Raw genomic sequence first — 18343 nt, 5'->3', positions numbered from 1 at the left:
GTTTTTGAATATAATGTAGAAAGGAAGCATATTTCAATCAGTTTACAGTGTTAAATAGTTGGTAAAAATGTGATGGCATGATGTAAGAACATGTCCTTTATTTCCCAAGTTCATGATTTAAAACCCCCAAAAGCTCCCGAGAATACTCTTTAATTTGCAGTGAAATATACTTTTGTGTACTAACCGCTGCAAAGTCAGTTTTTGTAATTACTGAGACAACAACTTAACATATTTTAGGGGGGAATGGTGAGGCTCAGACCTAACCCCATTTTCACTCAGATATTAGGGGAATTTTCTTCTTTGCATTCTCCTCACATCTCTCCAGGACCGACTTTACAGCCAGGATTTGCAGACCTAATAGATGGAGGAGCGTCTGACACCAAGAGGACTATCTGGTGAGGACTTGGTAAAATGGCCCCACCTACTGACAAGACAGAAGGTTAACAGTATTGATGCTGCGGTTTTAAAACAGACTTACTAAGGGTGTTCCATCCTGTTTATGTAATAATGTTATACATACAACACATTACTTCTGCTGTGGCATAAAGTCCCTACAGTAAAACTGTAAACCTTTACCCCACATAAAGTAATCAGACATATAACTCAACAGTAAAATCGACTATATTTATTTCTAAGACTGCAGACAATACTACAAGTGTAATAGTAACAGCCATTATATCTCAAACATGACCAACAGCAGTTGTAGACATCAAAATGTCATTTCAGAAATTGAACACTGGAAAGGTTTTCTCATATCACGAAAAAACAAAAAGCATCACTTTACATTAATAAGGACCCCAGAAATGGGCAACAGCAGAGAAGTTCTTAAACACACTGATATATAGTAAAGAGGAGACCTGACCAATTTCATGAAGATATTTTAAAATGTTCCACTTAGTGCAGTACATATATACAGGCAGTGGAAGAGGCTTAAAATACAAGTCTGACGTAAACACTGACAATCACATGCGATGTAGTGAAATGTTTTTATCCCTGAGATTCCCAAAACAAACATGGCAAGTTTAATTCCAGGTTGAGACATCCAAACATCTGAAAAAAAAGTATAAACTCTGACAAAATGATTTAACCCAAAGCCCCCAAACTGGATATTACTTGAGTTATTACCTGTGATGTGCTGTTCCTTAGAAATGACTGACATTTAGGAGAAATTATGCTGATCAGCTTGTACCATTTTTCCTCGTCCTCCATTTGTACCACATGTAAAACATCTTATATAGATAATCCAATGAATGACTGCAAAAACTGAGAATGCTCCTTTAAAATAGACCAGAGAGCAAAACACCCAATGACATTTATGAGCACAGGTTTCTGTTCCAGCTGCCAATAATGAAGAATGACTTCCTCATTGAGTGGTATCCTCCTTCACAACCTTGACATTATCTTGTAATGTGATTGATAATCTCATAAAAATTACATTCTCCCACAATGGCAGTGCAAATAAATACATCACCTGCATGACTGCAATTTTGACAATTCCATACTTTAACTTGAATTTAAGCTGAAATTGTCATACGGTGGCAGCTTTAAGACACTTTCTATAATATTTAACTCAGTTAAAACCCTACCCCTTGCATTGTAGTACTGTAGTGTTCCAAACATTAAGTCAAAAATAAGTTTGTATGAGTCCTTCATGGTTCGACAAATTCAACGATTCCTGAAATCTCTACCAACGTGTCTTACTGTACTGTCATCTTCCAGTGTCTAGTTTTAATACCCCATGCTCACATCCTCACTTTTTTATTTAACTGCGCTGTTAAGACAAAAATAAATCTGCTTCTCAAACCACTCTAAAAAAAAAAAAAAGGCACATTATTAAAAAAAAAAAAAAGGGACAATGATGGTGCTTTGCTCTCCCGTTCCACTTTTCTAACCCCTCCATCAGGACAGGAAGGGCATGAGCAGCGGATGCACCGTGGGAGAGTTGTGAAGTCATTTCCCCTCAAGAAACAACTTCGTCCAGGTCTCCCTCGCCGTGCCAGCCGCCGATCACAGCGCTCGCTGTCGGAGAGTCTCTCCCTCGCTGCTTTTGCTGCCCGTTACGTCGCTGTTTCTTAGTATCAAGGGAGTCAGCTCTGAAAATAGATCAACACTTTAACATGTTACTGAATTAGTATTTGGTGTTTTGTGTACAAATGTACAGAGTATATTTACTATGTGGCCCACATTTTTTTCAGGATCCGTACAGTCGGTTAGCTTAGCTTAGCTTGTCATTAAGACTGGAAACAGCTAGCCGGGCTCTGTCCAATGTTGACAAAATCCGCCTACCAGAACATGTAAAGCTTAATAATTAATATGTGCTGTGTCTCGCTTGTTTTAAAAAACAAAGTGTAAAAAAATGACAATTCACTTTTGTTTTTGCATATTAGTCTGGCTTTGCCAGATCCTCCTCCAAAGTGGAACGCGAAGGATATAGACTAGAGCAGGGGTCACCAACCTTTTAGAAACTGAGAGCTACTTCATGGGTACTGAGTCATACGAAGGGCTACCAGTTTGATATGCTCTTCTGAAATAACAAATTTGCTCAGTTTGCCTTTAGTTATATATGATTATTAATGATTAATGATAGTCATCTATGTGAAGACACTGATCACGTTAATGATTTCTCATTATCAATAATTATCAACAATGACTTAACAAGGTGGGAAACAGATAATATCAATATTCAATTTTTATTTTTAGAACAGGCCTGAGGGCTACTCATGTGGTCCTTGGGGGCTACCTGGTGCCCGCGGGCACCGTGTTGGTGACCCCTGGACTAGAGCAATATCAACCTTTTTACATAGCTGTGTTATCGTCTTGTATATGGAGATTTTGGACGAGTCACAAAAAAACCATTATTCACTTTAAAAATATAAATTTTGTAGGATATCAGATATTGCCTATTTCTTTAAAAAAAAAAAAATTGCATTGACATGCATTCTGGAAAATGGCATGCATGCTCAGGAAACAGGTTTTGTTTGTTGGAGACAATTATCACCATCACACACCCATTCCTCCACCTTTAACTCTCTGTTTCCTGTCATTTCTAATCCTTCCCCTTCACATTTACTTAAAACAAAAAGTTGTAAAACTACACTGAGTCATGCCAAGGCCAACTCATTCGAGTCTTTGAAGGTGGCACAGTTTAAAAGGAAATGAACCAAAGACGGTTTAACCTCTTAAACTGAATTTCATATTATCAATCTGAACTGAAACTGATGACAGAACTATGCTAAACAATAGTAATGAATTTCTCAATTTAAATGTTATTTTGACTCCTTCATAGATTACCGTCTGCGCTCACCTTTCATCTCAGTTTCCATCTTGCTGTCGTTATCCTCGGATGAGTTTGGACTCTCGCAGCTGTTCTTAGGTGCTGTGGGGCTGCCGGCAGAGCCCGCTGCGTTTGTCTTTACTTGACCCTGTTTCCCCGCAGCACCGGTAGGTTTTCTCCCATCCACGCTGTCCATCTTCACTGGACACAGAGTCTGCAGCAGACCCATGGAATCAAAGTCTTCTCCAGAGCATTCGCCTCGTCTCTTCAACAACTCCAACACCTACAGTCAGAAGACATGCGCATTTGGACAACGAAAGGACAAGGAGAGCTGCAAATAATTCTATATGACCATATATTCCTGTTTTAGTTGCCAAAACTAAATAATTGTACACCATACTTGTGTTTTTGATCACTTTTTTTCTCATCACTGAGTTTCACACTGGAAACGGAGCTTGGTAATAAAATAAGATTTTGATGAAAACTAATTGACATAACGGCAGGATCCAAAATAAGGAACGAGAATGACGTATCACCTGGGCTGTCTGAAATCAGTCTCTCATTTTCCCATTCACTACTCCTCTACAGAGAGAAGTAATCTGAGATTTCTGACACTTCATCACTGACAGCTGTAGACACGCACAACTGTTCATTTTACATCTATAAAATGTGACACTGCATTGTGGGATTGTGAGCAGACATTGGTCGACAGTAAATATAGTGCACTATATAGTCAAAAGGGAGTGATTTCAGACACAAACGCACAATAGATGCCAACACACCTTGATGTATTTGTAGGACTTCAGTTCGCTGAGGTTCTCCTCCAGGAAGAGCAAATACAGTGAGAGATCGTCCCATTGGTTACCGGGGGTGGGCAGGACGCTCACGGTGGGCAGTGATTGGTAGGTTTCCAGGAAGCGGGCATATCCATGGCAGAAGAGGGGACGGAGACCGGCGTAGATCACCGCGGGAATCAGCGCAACGAACAGAACCAAGTTGACAAGGCTGGAAAGAGAGAGTTAAAGAAGCAGGCTGCAGTTTGACCTGTAGAGAGGAGGCCTGACAACAACTCCACAAACAATACAAGGATTGAAACTAATTCACAACATTTAGACTGAATGACAAATATGAAGTTTATCTAGATGATGGTGCAAAGTCAATTTACAAACCGCAAACCATTACACAGGTGGACAAAATAACAAAGACACCTTAGGATAATAATGCCATCCAGAACTATCATGAAAAAAAAAAGGGGACCAAACCGAACCGCCTGCTGCACAGACAAATACCTCAGCAAATAGAAGACTCCCACAGCGACGAGCTTACACTGCACCTTGTCGGGGACGCCCGGGTCGGAGGCGAGCAGGCCGACACGCAGGCTGCAGCCAAACTCGTCCGTTCTGGAGGCCAGGCGGAGGTAGTAGCCCAGGTAGACGCAGGCACACAGCAGGGTGACTAGAGTCAGGCCGCGACACAGCAGGTAGTAAAACAGCATCGACCGCGAGCAGCGCTTGGTCATCAGAAACTTCTCCACCAGCGGGTAATCGAAACAGCCCTCGGTGATGTCGCTGCATTAAGAGAATACAGACGCAGAGAGAGAAAGAGAACAGTTAGGAGAAAGCAGAAAGCCAGGATAACTTAACATGTGTGATGGCTTTATTAATTACATTCAATATCCACATTTAAACTCTGAGGATACTGCCTCTCTGCATATTTGAAAGCCGTCATTTACATTATTTAAGTCCAGTAAACATATACAATCCCATATGCAAAATATCACTCCTTATATATTCAGGGAAAACCATTAAAAGTTGTTAAACAGCCTTTATGTCACTAAACCAACAAAAGTGAGGTTTGCCGGCCAAATAATCTCACTGCATCAACCTGGAATCTGTTGGAACAGTTCACCAGTGTTTAGACGGGAAAAACAATAATCAATAAAGATATTGTTGCCAGCTGTGTGTAAAATGTGCAGGATTACTGAGTGTGCGCTTGTTTCAACAAGTTAGGTCAGGTCCAGAATTCATTTCGAGATAATTGCTGGTATGAAGTTGGTTTTGAGAAACAGACTTTGACACAACAGCAGCAAGGGACCCCTCCCAATAGTCATAGATTTCACACACAACAGCAGCAAGGGACCCACCCCAAAATTGTCATAGATTTCACACACTGCACAAACTCAAACCAGTTTTCTTATGCGATGCTAAATCTGAACCCAACGGTATCCTAACACCAGTTTTTCTCTGCAATTCCGAGTTGATTTCAGGTGTACTGTACCCGTCTGAGGTGGCCATGCGTTTTGCCAGAGTGACAGCGCGGTTGTAAGACCGGTCCAACTCCTCCATGAGGAAGCTGAGGTCCGACTGCAGGAGGGGTGCTGCAGAAAACCTCCAGAACAACGCCGGGGTGTACATCAGCACCGCCACCAGCAGCAGGATGTAGGGGAAGAACTGCAGAGAAGAGACAGGATAGTAAGTGACCAATCACATTATACACTGGTTGATATAAGACATGCAAACACAACCAAACAACTGTCCAAATCTCCACCCAAAGACAGGAGTCACTATCTTTAGCTGACATGCACGCAATCCCTATTTCTACAGTGAGGTCAGTGTTTCCTCTATGAACCGGGCGCCTTTCACAGAGCGAGCGCCCGGTGCTTTTCTTCTGATTCAGAACTGAGTCCATCCACGCCGTAGCCTACGTTACCGACTCTGGCTTTGTCTTCGGCCCATCGGTGATGCCCACACTTGTTACTCGAGACCGCTAGTAACGTTTCTCTGACAGAGACGATGATTATTACTAAGCAACCAAGATGCAGCAAAGTTATTACCCACAAACGGTCAAAATGGCCGTCCTGGCCGTCCTAGTGTTAAGGAACAGGCCGCAGGGGGACCATCTACAGCATGTATGCTACTCAGCATCAATGGGCCACCTCTTTCTGAATTCCCCTATAACCGAGCCTTGGAGTTATTTTTCCAAAAGCCAAGAAAAATCAAATTCACACATCAAGGCTGCCAACTTTGCCACTGAGGCAAAGATGCAATTAGTTTCATTATGAATGGTTTTACTATAGCCTACTTTGGCTTTTGGTTTCCCTATGAAGAATTTCTTGTAAAATTAATTTTGTAGATCTACAGTTCCTCAAAAATACAGTTCAATTCAGAAAATATGCCTCATTGTGTGTGAATAGAAGTGAATAAATATATTTGTTTGTGTTGCAGCGAAGTGTCAGTTCCGTTTAATACGTAACACATTTGGCGGCCAGTGACTTAGTAACGCGTTACTCTAATCTGACCACTTTTTTCAGTAACGAGTAATCTAACGCGTTACTATTTCCAAACCAGTAATCAGATTAAAGTTACTTATCCAAGTCACTGTGCGTTAGGCTACTATTTTTGTCATTTTCCTTAGTAAAAATATATATTTTTGCTTTCTTCTTGCGTCTCTGGGAGTTAAGTCACGTTTTCAGCATGAGGACAGTTAACTTGTACCACGCAGCGACACAAACGTAAACAACAATGGAGGGAGGAGAGAGATGCGCGTTTTCTAGCTGGAAATACAGTCACTATTTTGAGTTTGTGTCAGCTAAAGATGGCAATATTAAGGTTCGTTGTACACTCTGTGCTGGTGGCGACAAAGTGCTATCTAGCTACAAAAACACTACGTCAAATTTGAAGAAACATTTGGAGTCGCAGCACTGCAGTCAAACTTACAGAGCAAGTCCCACCAGGTGGTGCGAAGCAGAGAGCAGAAGGTCCCCCACCACCCAAACAACAAAAGCTGGACTTCGGTGCAAAACCAGTAAGTGGGGGAGAGTTGAAGAAGTTGATCAGGCAGTATGTTGTAGAGGAAATGCTGCCCTTAACACGGCTGACTGCTCTCGTTCGTGCCATAATAAACAAGATCCCTACTACTGGCAATGCCGAGCTGCCTCACAGTAAACCGGTTGTCATTTTTATGTTGAGGCTGTGGGGGTGTTGTCGGCAGCTGCTGAATGTAACTAATAAAGTAACTTGTAATCTAACTTCGTTACTTTTAAAATCAAGTAATCTGTAAAGTAACTAAGTTATTTTTTAAAATCAAGTAATCTGTAAAGTAACTAAGTTATTTTTAAAATCAAGTAATCTGTAAAGTAACTAAGTTACTTTTTCAAAGTAACTGTGGCAACACTGTTGGCGGCGTTGGGGGAGGGGGGGGAGGGCCGACAGATCTGCCCCCAAAAAATCCTAAAGGACACACTAGAGGTTGTTGGCTCCATTTCATTTGACAAATAAGCTCTAAACTTGGTGCCAACCTGGCGCATGCTGAACTTGAAAGACAATTAAAAACTATTTCATTGACTTAAAGATTTGATTTCAATTTTATTTTAGTTATTTTAGTGTTAGTTAGGAGGCATTGTTTGGTTCATTGATAATAATATTGGTCAAGAGTGCAGCAGCGTAACTGCATTTAGATGTAGCAGTTAGGGCTGGGTATCGGAACGCAATATAAGGTATCAACTGAAATAAATAACCTAGTACCAAGTAGTATTAAAACTTCTCCAGTCAAACGATACCTGCATTTGATCCTTTCTGTACCCAGATCTAGAACTAAAAGACTATTTGTATGGTTTTGCTCGTAGCCAATTACCGCAAGATATCAAATGAAGTACTCTTTTGGTATCAGTTTCACTTTAAAAAGGTACTGGTATTGGTACCGGTATCGTACATTTTAAATGATACCCAGCCCTTATAGCAATGTAGTCAATGTTGCATTTTTTTTTTTTTTAAGATTATTTTTTTGGGCATTTTCAGCCTTTATTTTGATAGGACGGCTGAAGAAATGAAAGGGGAGAGAGGGGGGAATGACATGCAGCAAAGGGCCGCAGGGCGGAGTCTAACCCAGGCCTGCTGTGTCGAGGAGTAAACCTCTATATATGGGCGCCCGCTCTACCAACTGAGCTATCCGGGCGCCCAATGTTGCAGTTTTATTTTTTTTGGGTCTGTAGGGAGTTGGGTTGGGAACCGGAGGGTCGCTGGCTCAAGTCCCAGTACGGACCAAAGTACAGAGTGTGGATTGGTAGCTGGAGAGATGCCAGTTCACCTCCTGGGCACTGCCAGGTGCTCTTGAGCAAGGCACCGTACCCCCTGCCAACCGCTCAGGGCGCTGGTCCAGCACTGGCAGCCCACTCACTCTGACATCTCTCCATTTGTGCATGAATAGGTCCTGAGCATGTGTGTGTGTGTATTTCAGGCCTGTGTGTAGTGATTTCTAACAAACAGAGTGTAAATTGTATTTTCCCCACTGGGGATCAATAAACAGTATAAATTAAATTAAATTAAACCAGTAGTATGTTTGTTTCAATACAAATAGTATTGTATCTGCTATCCCTTTATCGCTAAGAATGTACATTTTTTTACTGTTACGTGAATACAACATCGAGATTTCTCCCTGGCTTTTTGAGAAGTTTGGGTGGTAGTTGCAGCGTCACGTCCTGTGCAGAAAAAAATGGAAGCTACTACAAACTCTGTAATTATGCAAATTAAAAAAAACTAACTCACTAACCAGTGTCAAACCTCCATAACTTGTCTGATAACGTTTTTGAGGTTAATACAGGAACAAATCCGATGTTTTTCATTAGGCTTCTCTAACTGCATGAACGTGATACCATGATTTAAAAAGGAAGCAAATTAGTTCAGTAGCCAAAGTGAAAAGAAAAAGTATAACACTATACAATGTACAGTAGGACAGTAGGTCAAGCTGTAAATTATCTTAGACTTTACTGGGTGTCACTACAAAACATGTTGATGTACTATTAGCTGTGCTGTTCTAATGCCAGTGCTCCTACAGTTAGATTGTTCAAAATGTTATTGTTCAAAATTTGTTTATTATTCGGATAAACCTCTTGAGATGTATCATCTCGTTTTCGAGGGGGTCCCAAAGATCAACTTAGGAATGTATAGACACACACCAAACATTGCGCTCTATGTCTCCCCTTAGCCTACAACATCCTAATATTGTCAACCACGCCCTAAAATGTCAAATTAAAACCTGCCTGTGCAGAATTTAAATTTGACCTAGAGTAGGCTACTACTTTATTATTTTTAATATACAGAGAACAACTAGCTAGCGCTGGGGGCGTCAGACAGAGTTACAGCACGCACAGAGATGAGAAGGGTATGTATGGACTTGTCTAACTCTGGGGGTTACTGTGAATAAGCCTAAGTCCCAATAAGTCGGCGTGTTCCTTTAAACAAGTGCATCCTGTTAGGAATTTTTAAGAAAATCCCTTTCAGACATTTATTATTTCCATGCAGCATGGCATACCTATATTATTACTGCATGGCATGATGACTCATTGTAATGAGCCTGCAGTCTAAACCTGCCTTATTGTTCTGGTAGAAGGCGTGTTTCAAAGCATGTTACATGTGTATGGACATGTTTTAAACATCAAACTAATCTCTAGTAGTAACACATATGGAATAGTTGCAGGAATTCTAACCGTGTGTGTGTGTGTGTGTGTGTGTGTGTGTGTGTGTGTGTGTGTGTGTGTACCTTGTGCAGCCACAGAGGTAGAGTGTGTGTATGTACAGACGCCCAGCAGAACGAGTCCACATAAGCAGCTTGCCTCCAGGAGAAATTAGAAGGAGCAAAGCAGCTGATCTGAGTACCTGAAACAAACACAGAGACAGAAAAAAATGACACACAAAAACATGAGAGAAAGTGATTGGAACGAGACTGAAATCTTAAACTGGAGCACTGTTGGTTTTTTATTATATAGCATTAAAGCATGATGTATAAATAACGTATGAATATCCATCCATCCACCCAGTTCAATATGCAGCTCAGTTGTGTCAGTGTTTCCTCTATGTTGATTGGCAAGTGGCGGCCCGCCACGGTTAGATTCCTCCCGCCACGGTATTAGAAATGTACAAAAAGCCGTCTATGATCTATCAGCAGTGATTGTTGGAGAGCACGTCGGAGAATAGCGCGGAGAAAAGGGAGAAAGAAAAAAGAGACAGGCTGTCCGGAGGACCCGGTTGAGATGGCATGTGTGCATCCTTGAGAACTGTAAGTCGTATAACTTATGTTGTCAGTTCATTTAAGCCTGTATTAGTCTATAGTTCTTGCAAATTTAAATTAAGTTAACTGGTGATTTTCGTGGCTTCACCTTCACCTGCTGCTGCTCAACGCCCTTGCTCACGTTTGTATTTTAGGTGCATTATTTACATGCTGAAGTAGTTACACTGTATTAAGATACTGGAAGTGCCGGAATCCCAGAACTACTAGAACTGCCATGAGCGGTCATTTTGACCGCCAGATTCTAAACTCTATAATCTCTCATGATAAATACCCAATTGCGATATTAATGTATTGTCTTAGGATATCTTTAGAACAACATAATAACACCGACATGTACATTTTAACGCTTTTAATTATACTTTTGAGTAGTAGGCCTAGCCTAATAGTGTTTCAATAATTCATATCATGGCATAGTGAACCGTGATTATTTCATACATTCATATCCCGAAAAATATTCATTCATTCAACATAATTCACAGCCAAACAAAAGTTAAAAGTATGTTATTTGAACATTTATAACCTAACCTAACCTGTCACTGCCTCCGTTTACTGCGGTCAAGCCAGCCGACACATCGTGAACGACAGTCAAGACAGCCGACCCAGTGTTTTTGCTGTACGTGATTATAATAGCTTTACGGTAATAGCGTCTCAGAACTGATTTCAAAATAAAAGCATTCGTCTGATACATAGCGAGAGACAGTCATTGAAAGCTAATACCGTCAAAGGAAATGTCTGACAAGGCCCTGTTTCCACACACTAATTTCACTTCAGGGTAATATTAGACGTACACCGCCTCATATTGCCACCCAGGAAGTTTCAAGTCATTCTGGTGTACAGTTTCAAAATAAAAGCCCACCAAAGATTCAAATATGAGAATAATTATATATGATTAATATATAAATTCCACTTCAGGGTTATAGTACACGCCCCATTAAGTATCAAGACATTCTGATGTGTAGTTTCAAAATAAAAGGCCGTCAAAGTCTCAAATATGACAATAATTATATAATTATTTTGGATTCAATTTTAAAGGAAACGCCCTGTTATCAAAGGATAATTCCACTTCAGGGTTATAGTACACGACCCCATGGTGTGACCCATTAAGTATCAAGACATTCTGATGTGTAGTTTCAAAATAAAAGCCAGTCAAAGTCACAAATATGCGACTGATTATATAATTATTTTGGATTCAATTTTAAAGGAAACGCCCTGTTATCAAAGGATAATTCCACTTCAGGGTTATAGTACACGACCCCATGGTGTGACCCATTAAGTATCAAGACATTCTGATGTGTAGTTTCAAAATAAAAGCCCGTCAAAGCCTCAAATATGCGACTAATTATATAATTATTTTGGATTTGGATGGTTTAATGAGATACTTCTGCTATTAATAAGTCTGTGATAACAAGGCGTTTCCTTTTAAATTGAATCCCAAATCATTATATAATTAGTCGCATATTTGAGGCTTTGACGGGCTTTTATTTTGAAACTACACATCAGAATGTCTTGATACTTAATGGGTCACACCATGGGGTCGAGTATTATAACCCTGAAGTAGAATTATCCTTTGATAACAGGGCGTTTCCTTTTAAATTGAATCGAAAATCATTATATAATTATTGTCATATTTGAGACTTTGACGGGCTTTTATTTTGAAACTACACATCAGAATGTCTTGATACTTAATGGGGCGTGTACTATAACCCTGAAGTGGAATTTATATATTAATCATATATAATTATTCTCATATTTGAATCTTTGGTGGGCTTTTATTTTGAAACTGTACACCAGAATGACTTGAAACTTCCTGGGTGGCAATATGAGGCGGTGTACGTCTAATATTACCCTGAAGTGAAATTAGTGTGTGGAAACAGGGCCTTGTCAGACATTTCCTTTGACGGTATTAGCTTTCAATGACTGTCTCTCGCTATGTATCAGACGAATGCTTTTATTTTGAAATCAGTTCTGAGACGCTATTACCGTAAAGCTATTATAATCACGTACAGCAAAAACACTGGGTCGGCTGTCTTGACTGTCGTTCACGATGTGTCGGCTGGCTTGACCGCAGTCTCCGTTTTGGTGTCTGCTGTGGTGTCAGCGCTGCTCGGACCGTGCGCCGCGGCCCTTTTTTCCTCCATAAACTCCGCTCTCAGCTACTTTGCCAGTTGCTGCCTGAACTTCCTCCGGGACATTTTCCAGCTGGTGCACTCCTTGGAGAGGATGTGTGTAATGATTCCAGCCAGTTTGAGGATGTATAAAGTTATATTAACACGTAGACAGCTACCGGCCATCTACGTGTACCGCGCCTTTCTCAGAGTGAGCGCCCGGTGCTTTTCTTCGGATTCAGAACTGAGTCCATCCACGCCGTAGCCTACGTTACCGACTCTGGCTTTGTCTTCGGCCCATCGGTGATGCCCACACTTGTTACTCGAGACCGCTAGTTACGTTTCTCTGACAGAGACGATGATTATTACTAAGCAACCGAGATGCATCTTCAACCGCGCAAAAGATTAAAAACAAAACCGCAAAAATCCGAGTGGTCAATATGACCGTGTATGGCCGAAATAGGTAAAAGTGATTGTATTTTCTTTGCCTTTTTAAATACAGACTCTTTTAGGAAAAGTCAGGTACCAGCAGCAGCAGGATTGTATTTTTTTTATTCAGCAAAGTTATTACCCACAAACGGTCAAAATGACCGTCCTGGCCGTCCTAGTGTTAAGGAACAGGCCGCAGGGGGACCATCTACAGCATGTATGCTACTCAGCATCAGTGACGCCAGTAACGCGTTACTCTAATCTGACCACTTTTTTCAGTAACGAGTAATCTAACGCGTTACTATTTCCAAACCAGTAATCAGATTAAAGTTACTTATCCAAGTCACTGTGCGTTACTATTTTTGTCATTTTCCTTAGTAAAAAAATATATTTTTGCTTTCTTCTTGCGTCTCTGGGAGTTAAGTCACGTATGCGACAAGTCACGTTTTCAGCATGAGGACAGTTAACTTGTACCACGCAGCGGCACAAACGTAAACAACAATGGAGGGAGGAGAGAGATGCGCGTTTTCTAGCTGGAAATACAGTCACTATTTTGAGTTTGTGTCAGCTAAAGACGGCAATATTAAGGTTCGTTGTACACTCTGTGCTGGTGGCGACAAAGTGCTATCTAGCTACAAAAACACTACGTCAAATTTGAAGAAACATTTGGAGTCGCAGCACTGCAGTCAAACTTACAGAGCAAGTCCCACCAGGTGGTGCGAAGCAGAGAGCAGAAGGTCCCCCACCACCCAAACAACAAAAGCTGGACTTCGGTGCAAAACCAGTAAGTGGGGGAGAGTTGAAGAAGTTGATCAGGCAGTATGTTGTAGAGGAAATGCTGCCCTTAAACACGGTTGACTCGCCTTCGTTTCGTGCCATAATAAATAAGATCCCTACTACTGTCAATGCCGAGCTGCCTCACAGTAAACCGGTTGTCATTTTTATGTTGAGGCTGTGGGGGTGTGGTCGGCAGCTGCTGAATGTAACTAATAAAGTAACTTGTAATCTAACTTCGTAACTTTTAAAATCAAGTAATCTGTAAAGTAACTAAGTTACTTTTTCAAAGTAACTGTGGCAACACTACTCAGCATCAATGGGCCACCTCTTTCTGAATTCCCCTATAACCGAGCCTTGGAGTTATTTTTCCAAAAGCCAAGAAAAATCAAATTCACACATCAAGGCTGCCAACTTCGCCACTGAGGCAAAGATGCAATTAGTTTGATTATGAATGGTTTTACTATAGCCTACTTTGGCTTTTGGCTTCCCTATGAAGAATTTCTTGTGAAATTCATTTTGTAGATCTACAGTTCCTCAAAAATACAGTTCAATCAACAGTTTAGCTTTATTTAGGTCAGAGTTTTCCCAATGAGTCCAGCTTTCCGTAGCGTCATTCCTTGAATAAACCTCTAGTCTAGACCTGGACTACACCGGATCTGGTCTTGGAACAAACTTTGTGGTCTTGACTCCAGCCCTGGCTCCAAACTTACCAACTGAAACTTCTTGAGCGAAGGCCAGAGAAATGAGGAGGAGGGGCAGGCCCACTGCCACACAGGTCACCATCTTGTCCACAGCCAGCTCAGTTCGGACGCTGCGGTATCGAGACTGGTTTGGGTCCTTCAGCAGAAAATCGCTGAACACGTACTCTGTAGCCACGTGGGCGATGGCCATCTCACCGCTCGTCTGTTACCCGCAGCACATAAATAACACCTGAGGACACAAAACAAATCGAGAAACACTTCAGATATTTAAGACTCATTCTGTGCAGAATATTGACATGCACCTACTTCCTCACTGCCTGAAGCTCCTTTTGCTGTTTTGCCAGGCAAATTGCATTTGTAGAATCAGAACGCAAAGCGAATCATAAGGTCAACAGTGTGTGTGGTTACTAGCCAAAGAGGCTGGTACAGTAGACAACCACAGACAAAGATTACCAGTCTGGTGACTTCCCCAATTTGATTGCTCTGCTTCCTAAATAAAAAAAAGACATTACTTTGATTGATATGCTGTTCACAAACTTTGTGAAAATGACCACCTCAAAAACCTTTAAGTAAAGGTGACTAATGTCTATAAAACACCAGATAAATACATTTTATGTATATAGTTAAGGTGTTATGTTATTAATCCCAAAATGGGCAATCTTTCACACTGTTGTTCGCCAGTAACATTTACTTACTTACCATTCATCTCATGTATTAGGGTGTCGTGTATATTCTTAAAAACAATTATATTTTCCACTTGACATACTGTATACCCCTTTTATATTATCATGTTCCCCATTTACAATCAGTGCAGTCCTTAATACTCAACCCAAACTAAATACAGAAACTTAACAGGTGGTAGACTTTTATTTTTGCATTGATATTAAATATTTATGATGCATGTGTTTTGATAATCTGGTTTCATTTTTTGTTTATATAACCTCATTTGATCCATAGCTTCTGATTTGCATCCTATTCCTCTAAAACTTGAAGCTGCAGCGGCCAATAGTGCTTGAATCTAATGTAACCTCAGTTCAACACACGAATAATTGTAATTTGTAGGCATAACAGACTGATGGTTATCTTCTTTTGATGGTCTCCGACCGTGAATAATCATTCACCCGCCATTTTAGCCATAACCACTTCTATGCAGCTCCGACTGGTTTGTTTGTAGGAATTTCTTGAGGTTAAAAATGGTGAAACATGTGTGCTGATTTACAAAATACCAAGAACGAAAACAACTCGTGAGCCGTCTTCCCACAACATCAACAAGCTCCTTTGTTTAGCTGGAGCAGGAGTTTTGCAGTATGTAGTAGTATTTTTACAGTTTATACTTGTATTTATTATATTCTTTTAGCTAAAAAGTCACTTTATTTGGAAGCTTGGTTCACTTTGAGTACGTTATTTAACCAGCTACGAGTGTGACTGATCGGAAAATGCATTCATAACTAGACTTAACCATCACTTTTGTTTTCAGTAACTTCACTTAAAAGCGTCTCAGTAACTTAACACAGACCAGTTGTATTCAGGTTTAGAAGAAGCTACCTCTAATTTATTTAGCTCAGTATAGTATAGACCTTTTCAATGGAATCCCATTGCTAGACCATAGACACATCTGTGAAGTGGTCTATAACGTCAATTCATTGTAAAACGGGTTAATGAACTTGAACCTACCTACCGACGAAGTTTAAAGTAGGCTATCTATCAACGTGTCATGGCTGAAATGACCCAACTTCGGCTGCAGCAGAGGTAATGTAGGCCTACAGGTGTTTTCCAGGAGTGAAGTTAAATGATGAGGCAGACTAGAGACATTCAACACATGATGACACTATAAACACAACCCTAGCGAATGAGCCTTCTTCCTGTAAAACAGAAAACTTCTTCCGTCCCTCTTGAAAAACAGATGCCTTCAAGTGCAAATTGACAGCTCTGATTTTCCAGTTGCAGTGCTGCCTTCAATGTAGCTCGTGAGTTTGTGTTTTTGGGGGAGTCGAGTAAAGTCAAGAGTGTCTGGTGAATTCATTTTTTATTTGTTTTTTTGTTCTTTAGGTAGGATTGTGTTTTTTTTACCCATGGACAATGGTGGAAGAAGTATATACATATTTTAATTCAGCAATACTACAGTGTAAAAATATTCAAGTAAAAGTCTGGCATTTTGTGATTGGCTGGGTGGGTTTAACCACAGGGTTTAACTAAACAATTTTTTGGATTAAATTCACAACTGATGACTTGAGACTAATTTGCATCAATATCCGCCACATACATTATATTTTCAAATGTTAGACATCAGTAGAAATCCACCACTAGGCTACATTGCGAACAAGTCATAAGCAATCATCAACTTATGCTTAAGGTTCATGTTTTTGTAATATTAAGCGCTATGTAACTAAAGTTTCAAGTTATTTATTGTCTGATGCACAACAGTTACAGAAGCAGTCATTGTCACTGGAAATCTTGGCTCTCAGGCTCCCAAACTCCGAAAATGCTAATTAAATTATTATAAAACTGAAAAAAATCACAAGTAAAAAACAAGATGAGAATCTAAGACATAACAGTGCAAGTTAAAATATAGGTTTGCATACATAATAAAATTTAAAATCACTCTGCGGAAGACAGAAATTGCAAATGACATATGGTTATAATATAATCAAAATTATGAAATGGACATGTTCCCAAATCTCAACCGTAGTTTGAAGCTGGTTAATCTTAAACAGCTGTCTGTTTTTGCAAAAAAAAAAGGGGATTCCCTCCTCTGATTGGGAGATATTTCCAATAGTCCATAAAGGCAGCATCCTCCTGGGCAGCGTGACTATCTACGCAGCATGCAGTACTGATGTATAGAAGATTGATCCTTCCTGTATAAAAAGAAAGATGCTGTAAATGTAAAAACAAATCACGATAAATAAAATTGCAGCGTCAGTTTAAATCCATTGTTCACACCTGCGTTAGGCTGCTAATGTTTTGGGGAGGATTGAACAGTGGTTACACTCGAGGCGACCAAGTTCATTATAGAAACGTTTGAGAAATAAAAACAAAACCATTTTGAAAATGTTTTTGATGTCGCTCTAGCGCGTTGAATTCTGGGCATTTCTCGCTCTCCCCTCCCTGGTCCTCCCAACTTCTCGCTGCTGCGTCAAGTTCTTATAAAATATGCACAATGATACCGGAAAGGGAATAGTTGTATGTCAAAATAAAGGTGTAGGATGTGTGCGTTTTAGGGAAACAAAAATAAAACCATTAACACTACACTGTTTAGCGTAATGAAAGGGGTGAAGTTCAGATTTTTCTTTCTCACACAGGCTTCCTGTCTCTCAAAAAAATGATTTCAAAATACCACAGTTGGTTTATAAAGCACTGGCCACTTAATATTAATAGGGCCAAAATACATTTCTGATCTGCTACATTATGAATCATCCAGACTACTCAGGTCGTCTGCTTTCTGTCCTCGTTCCGTTTTAATCAGAATCAGAAATCAGAAGAGGTTTTATTGCCACAATAAGTACACTTGTGTAGAATTTGCCTTGGTGGTAGGTGCATACATAAACAAACAAACAAACATATTAAATGTTCATATAAATTACACAATAAATAAAGAAAAAAAACAAATATATACATACAAAGTAACTGTTGCATAAGAAAAAAAGGAAAAGGAAATGCATATGCAACCACATATCTGGAACGAACTGCCAGAAAACTGCAGGTCCGCTGCATCTCTCAGTTCTTACAAACTGATGCTGCCTTTTATTAAACAAGTAATTACTAATTGCATTACACGGCACTGTAGCTTTAATATTTTGTATTGTAGATCTGACTTATTCTATTTTAGCTTGTTTTTATTTTCTGTTATCTTTCAATAATGTTTTTTTTTTTTTTTATTGTTTTTAATTGCTCCTGTAATGTTGATGTTAAACACTTTGGATTACCTTGCTGCTGAAATTTGCTATATAAATAAATCCGCCTTGCCTTGTGTTGACTTCGGGTCACATTGGCCC

General features: G+C 40.0%; 1 protein-coding gene across 2 annotated transcripts; it reads right to left on the bottom strand.

Moving 5' to 3' along the window:
* Positions 1 to 610: 610 nt before the first annotated feature.
* LOC116053209 (pannexin-1) lies at positions 611 to 16380 on the bottom strand. Of its 2 annotated transcripts, none has more exons than XM_031304211.2 (8): positions 16030 to 16380; positions 14361 to 14580; positions 9812 to 9927; positions 5552 to 5724; positions 4564 to 4842; positions 4057 to 4279; positions 3305 to 3557; positions 611 to 2093 (listed from the first exon to the last, which is right to left on the bottom strand). In XM_031304211.2, the coding sequence occupies exons 2-8, from the start codon at positions 14539 to 14541 to the stop codon at positions 2008 to 2010; spliced, it is 1311 nt and encodes a 436-aa protein (XP_031160071.1). In that variant the 5' UTR covers positions 14542 to 14580; positions 16030 to 16380; the 3' UTR covers positions 611 to 2007. The 2 variants fall into 2 exon arrangements, with proteins under 2 accessions (XP_031160071.1, XP_031160070.1); XM_031304210.2 differs by having other exon boundaries at positions 16026 to 16288.
* Between the last annotated feature and the right edge of the window lie 1963 nt (positions 16381 to 18343).

This window comes from Sander lucioperca, chromosome 5 (assembly GCF_008315115.2).
Source record: "Sander lucioperca isolate FBNREF2018 chromosome 5, SLUC_FBN_1.2, whole genome shotgun sequence".
Taxonomy (NCBI): Eukaryota; Metazoa; Chordata; class Actinopteri; order Perciformes; family Percidae; genus Sander; species Sander lucioperca.
The sequence above is the reverse complement of the archived record's forward strand: the minus strand, read 5'-3'. Positions and strand labels throughout refer to the sequence as shown.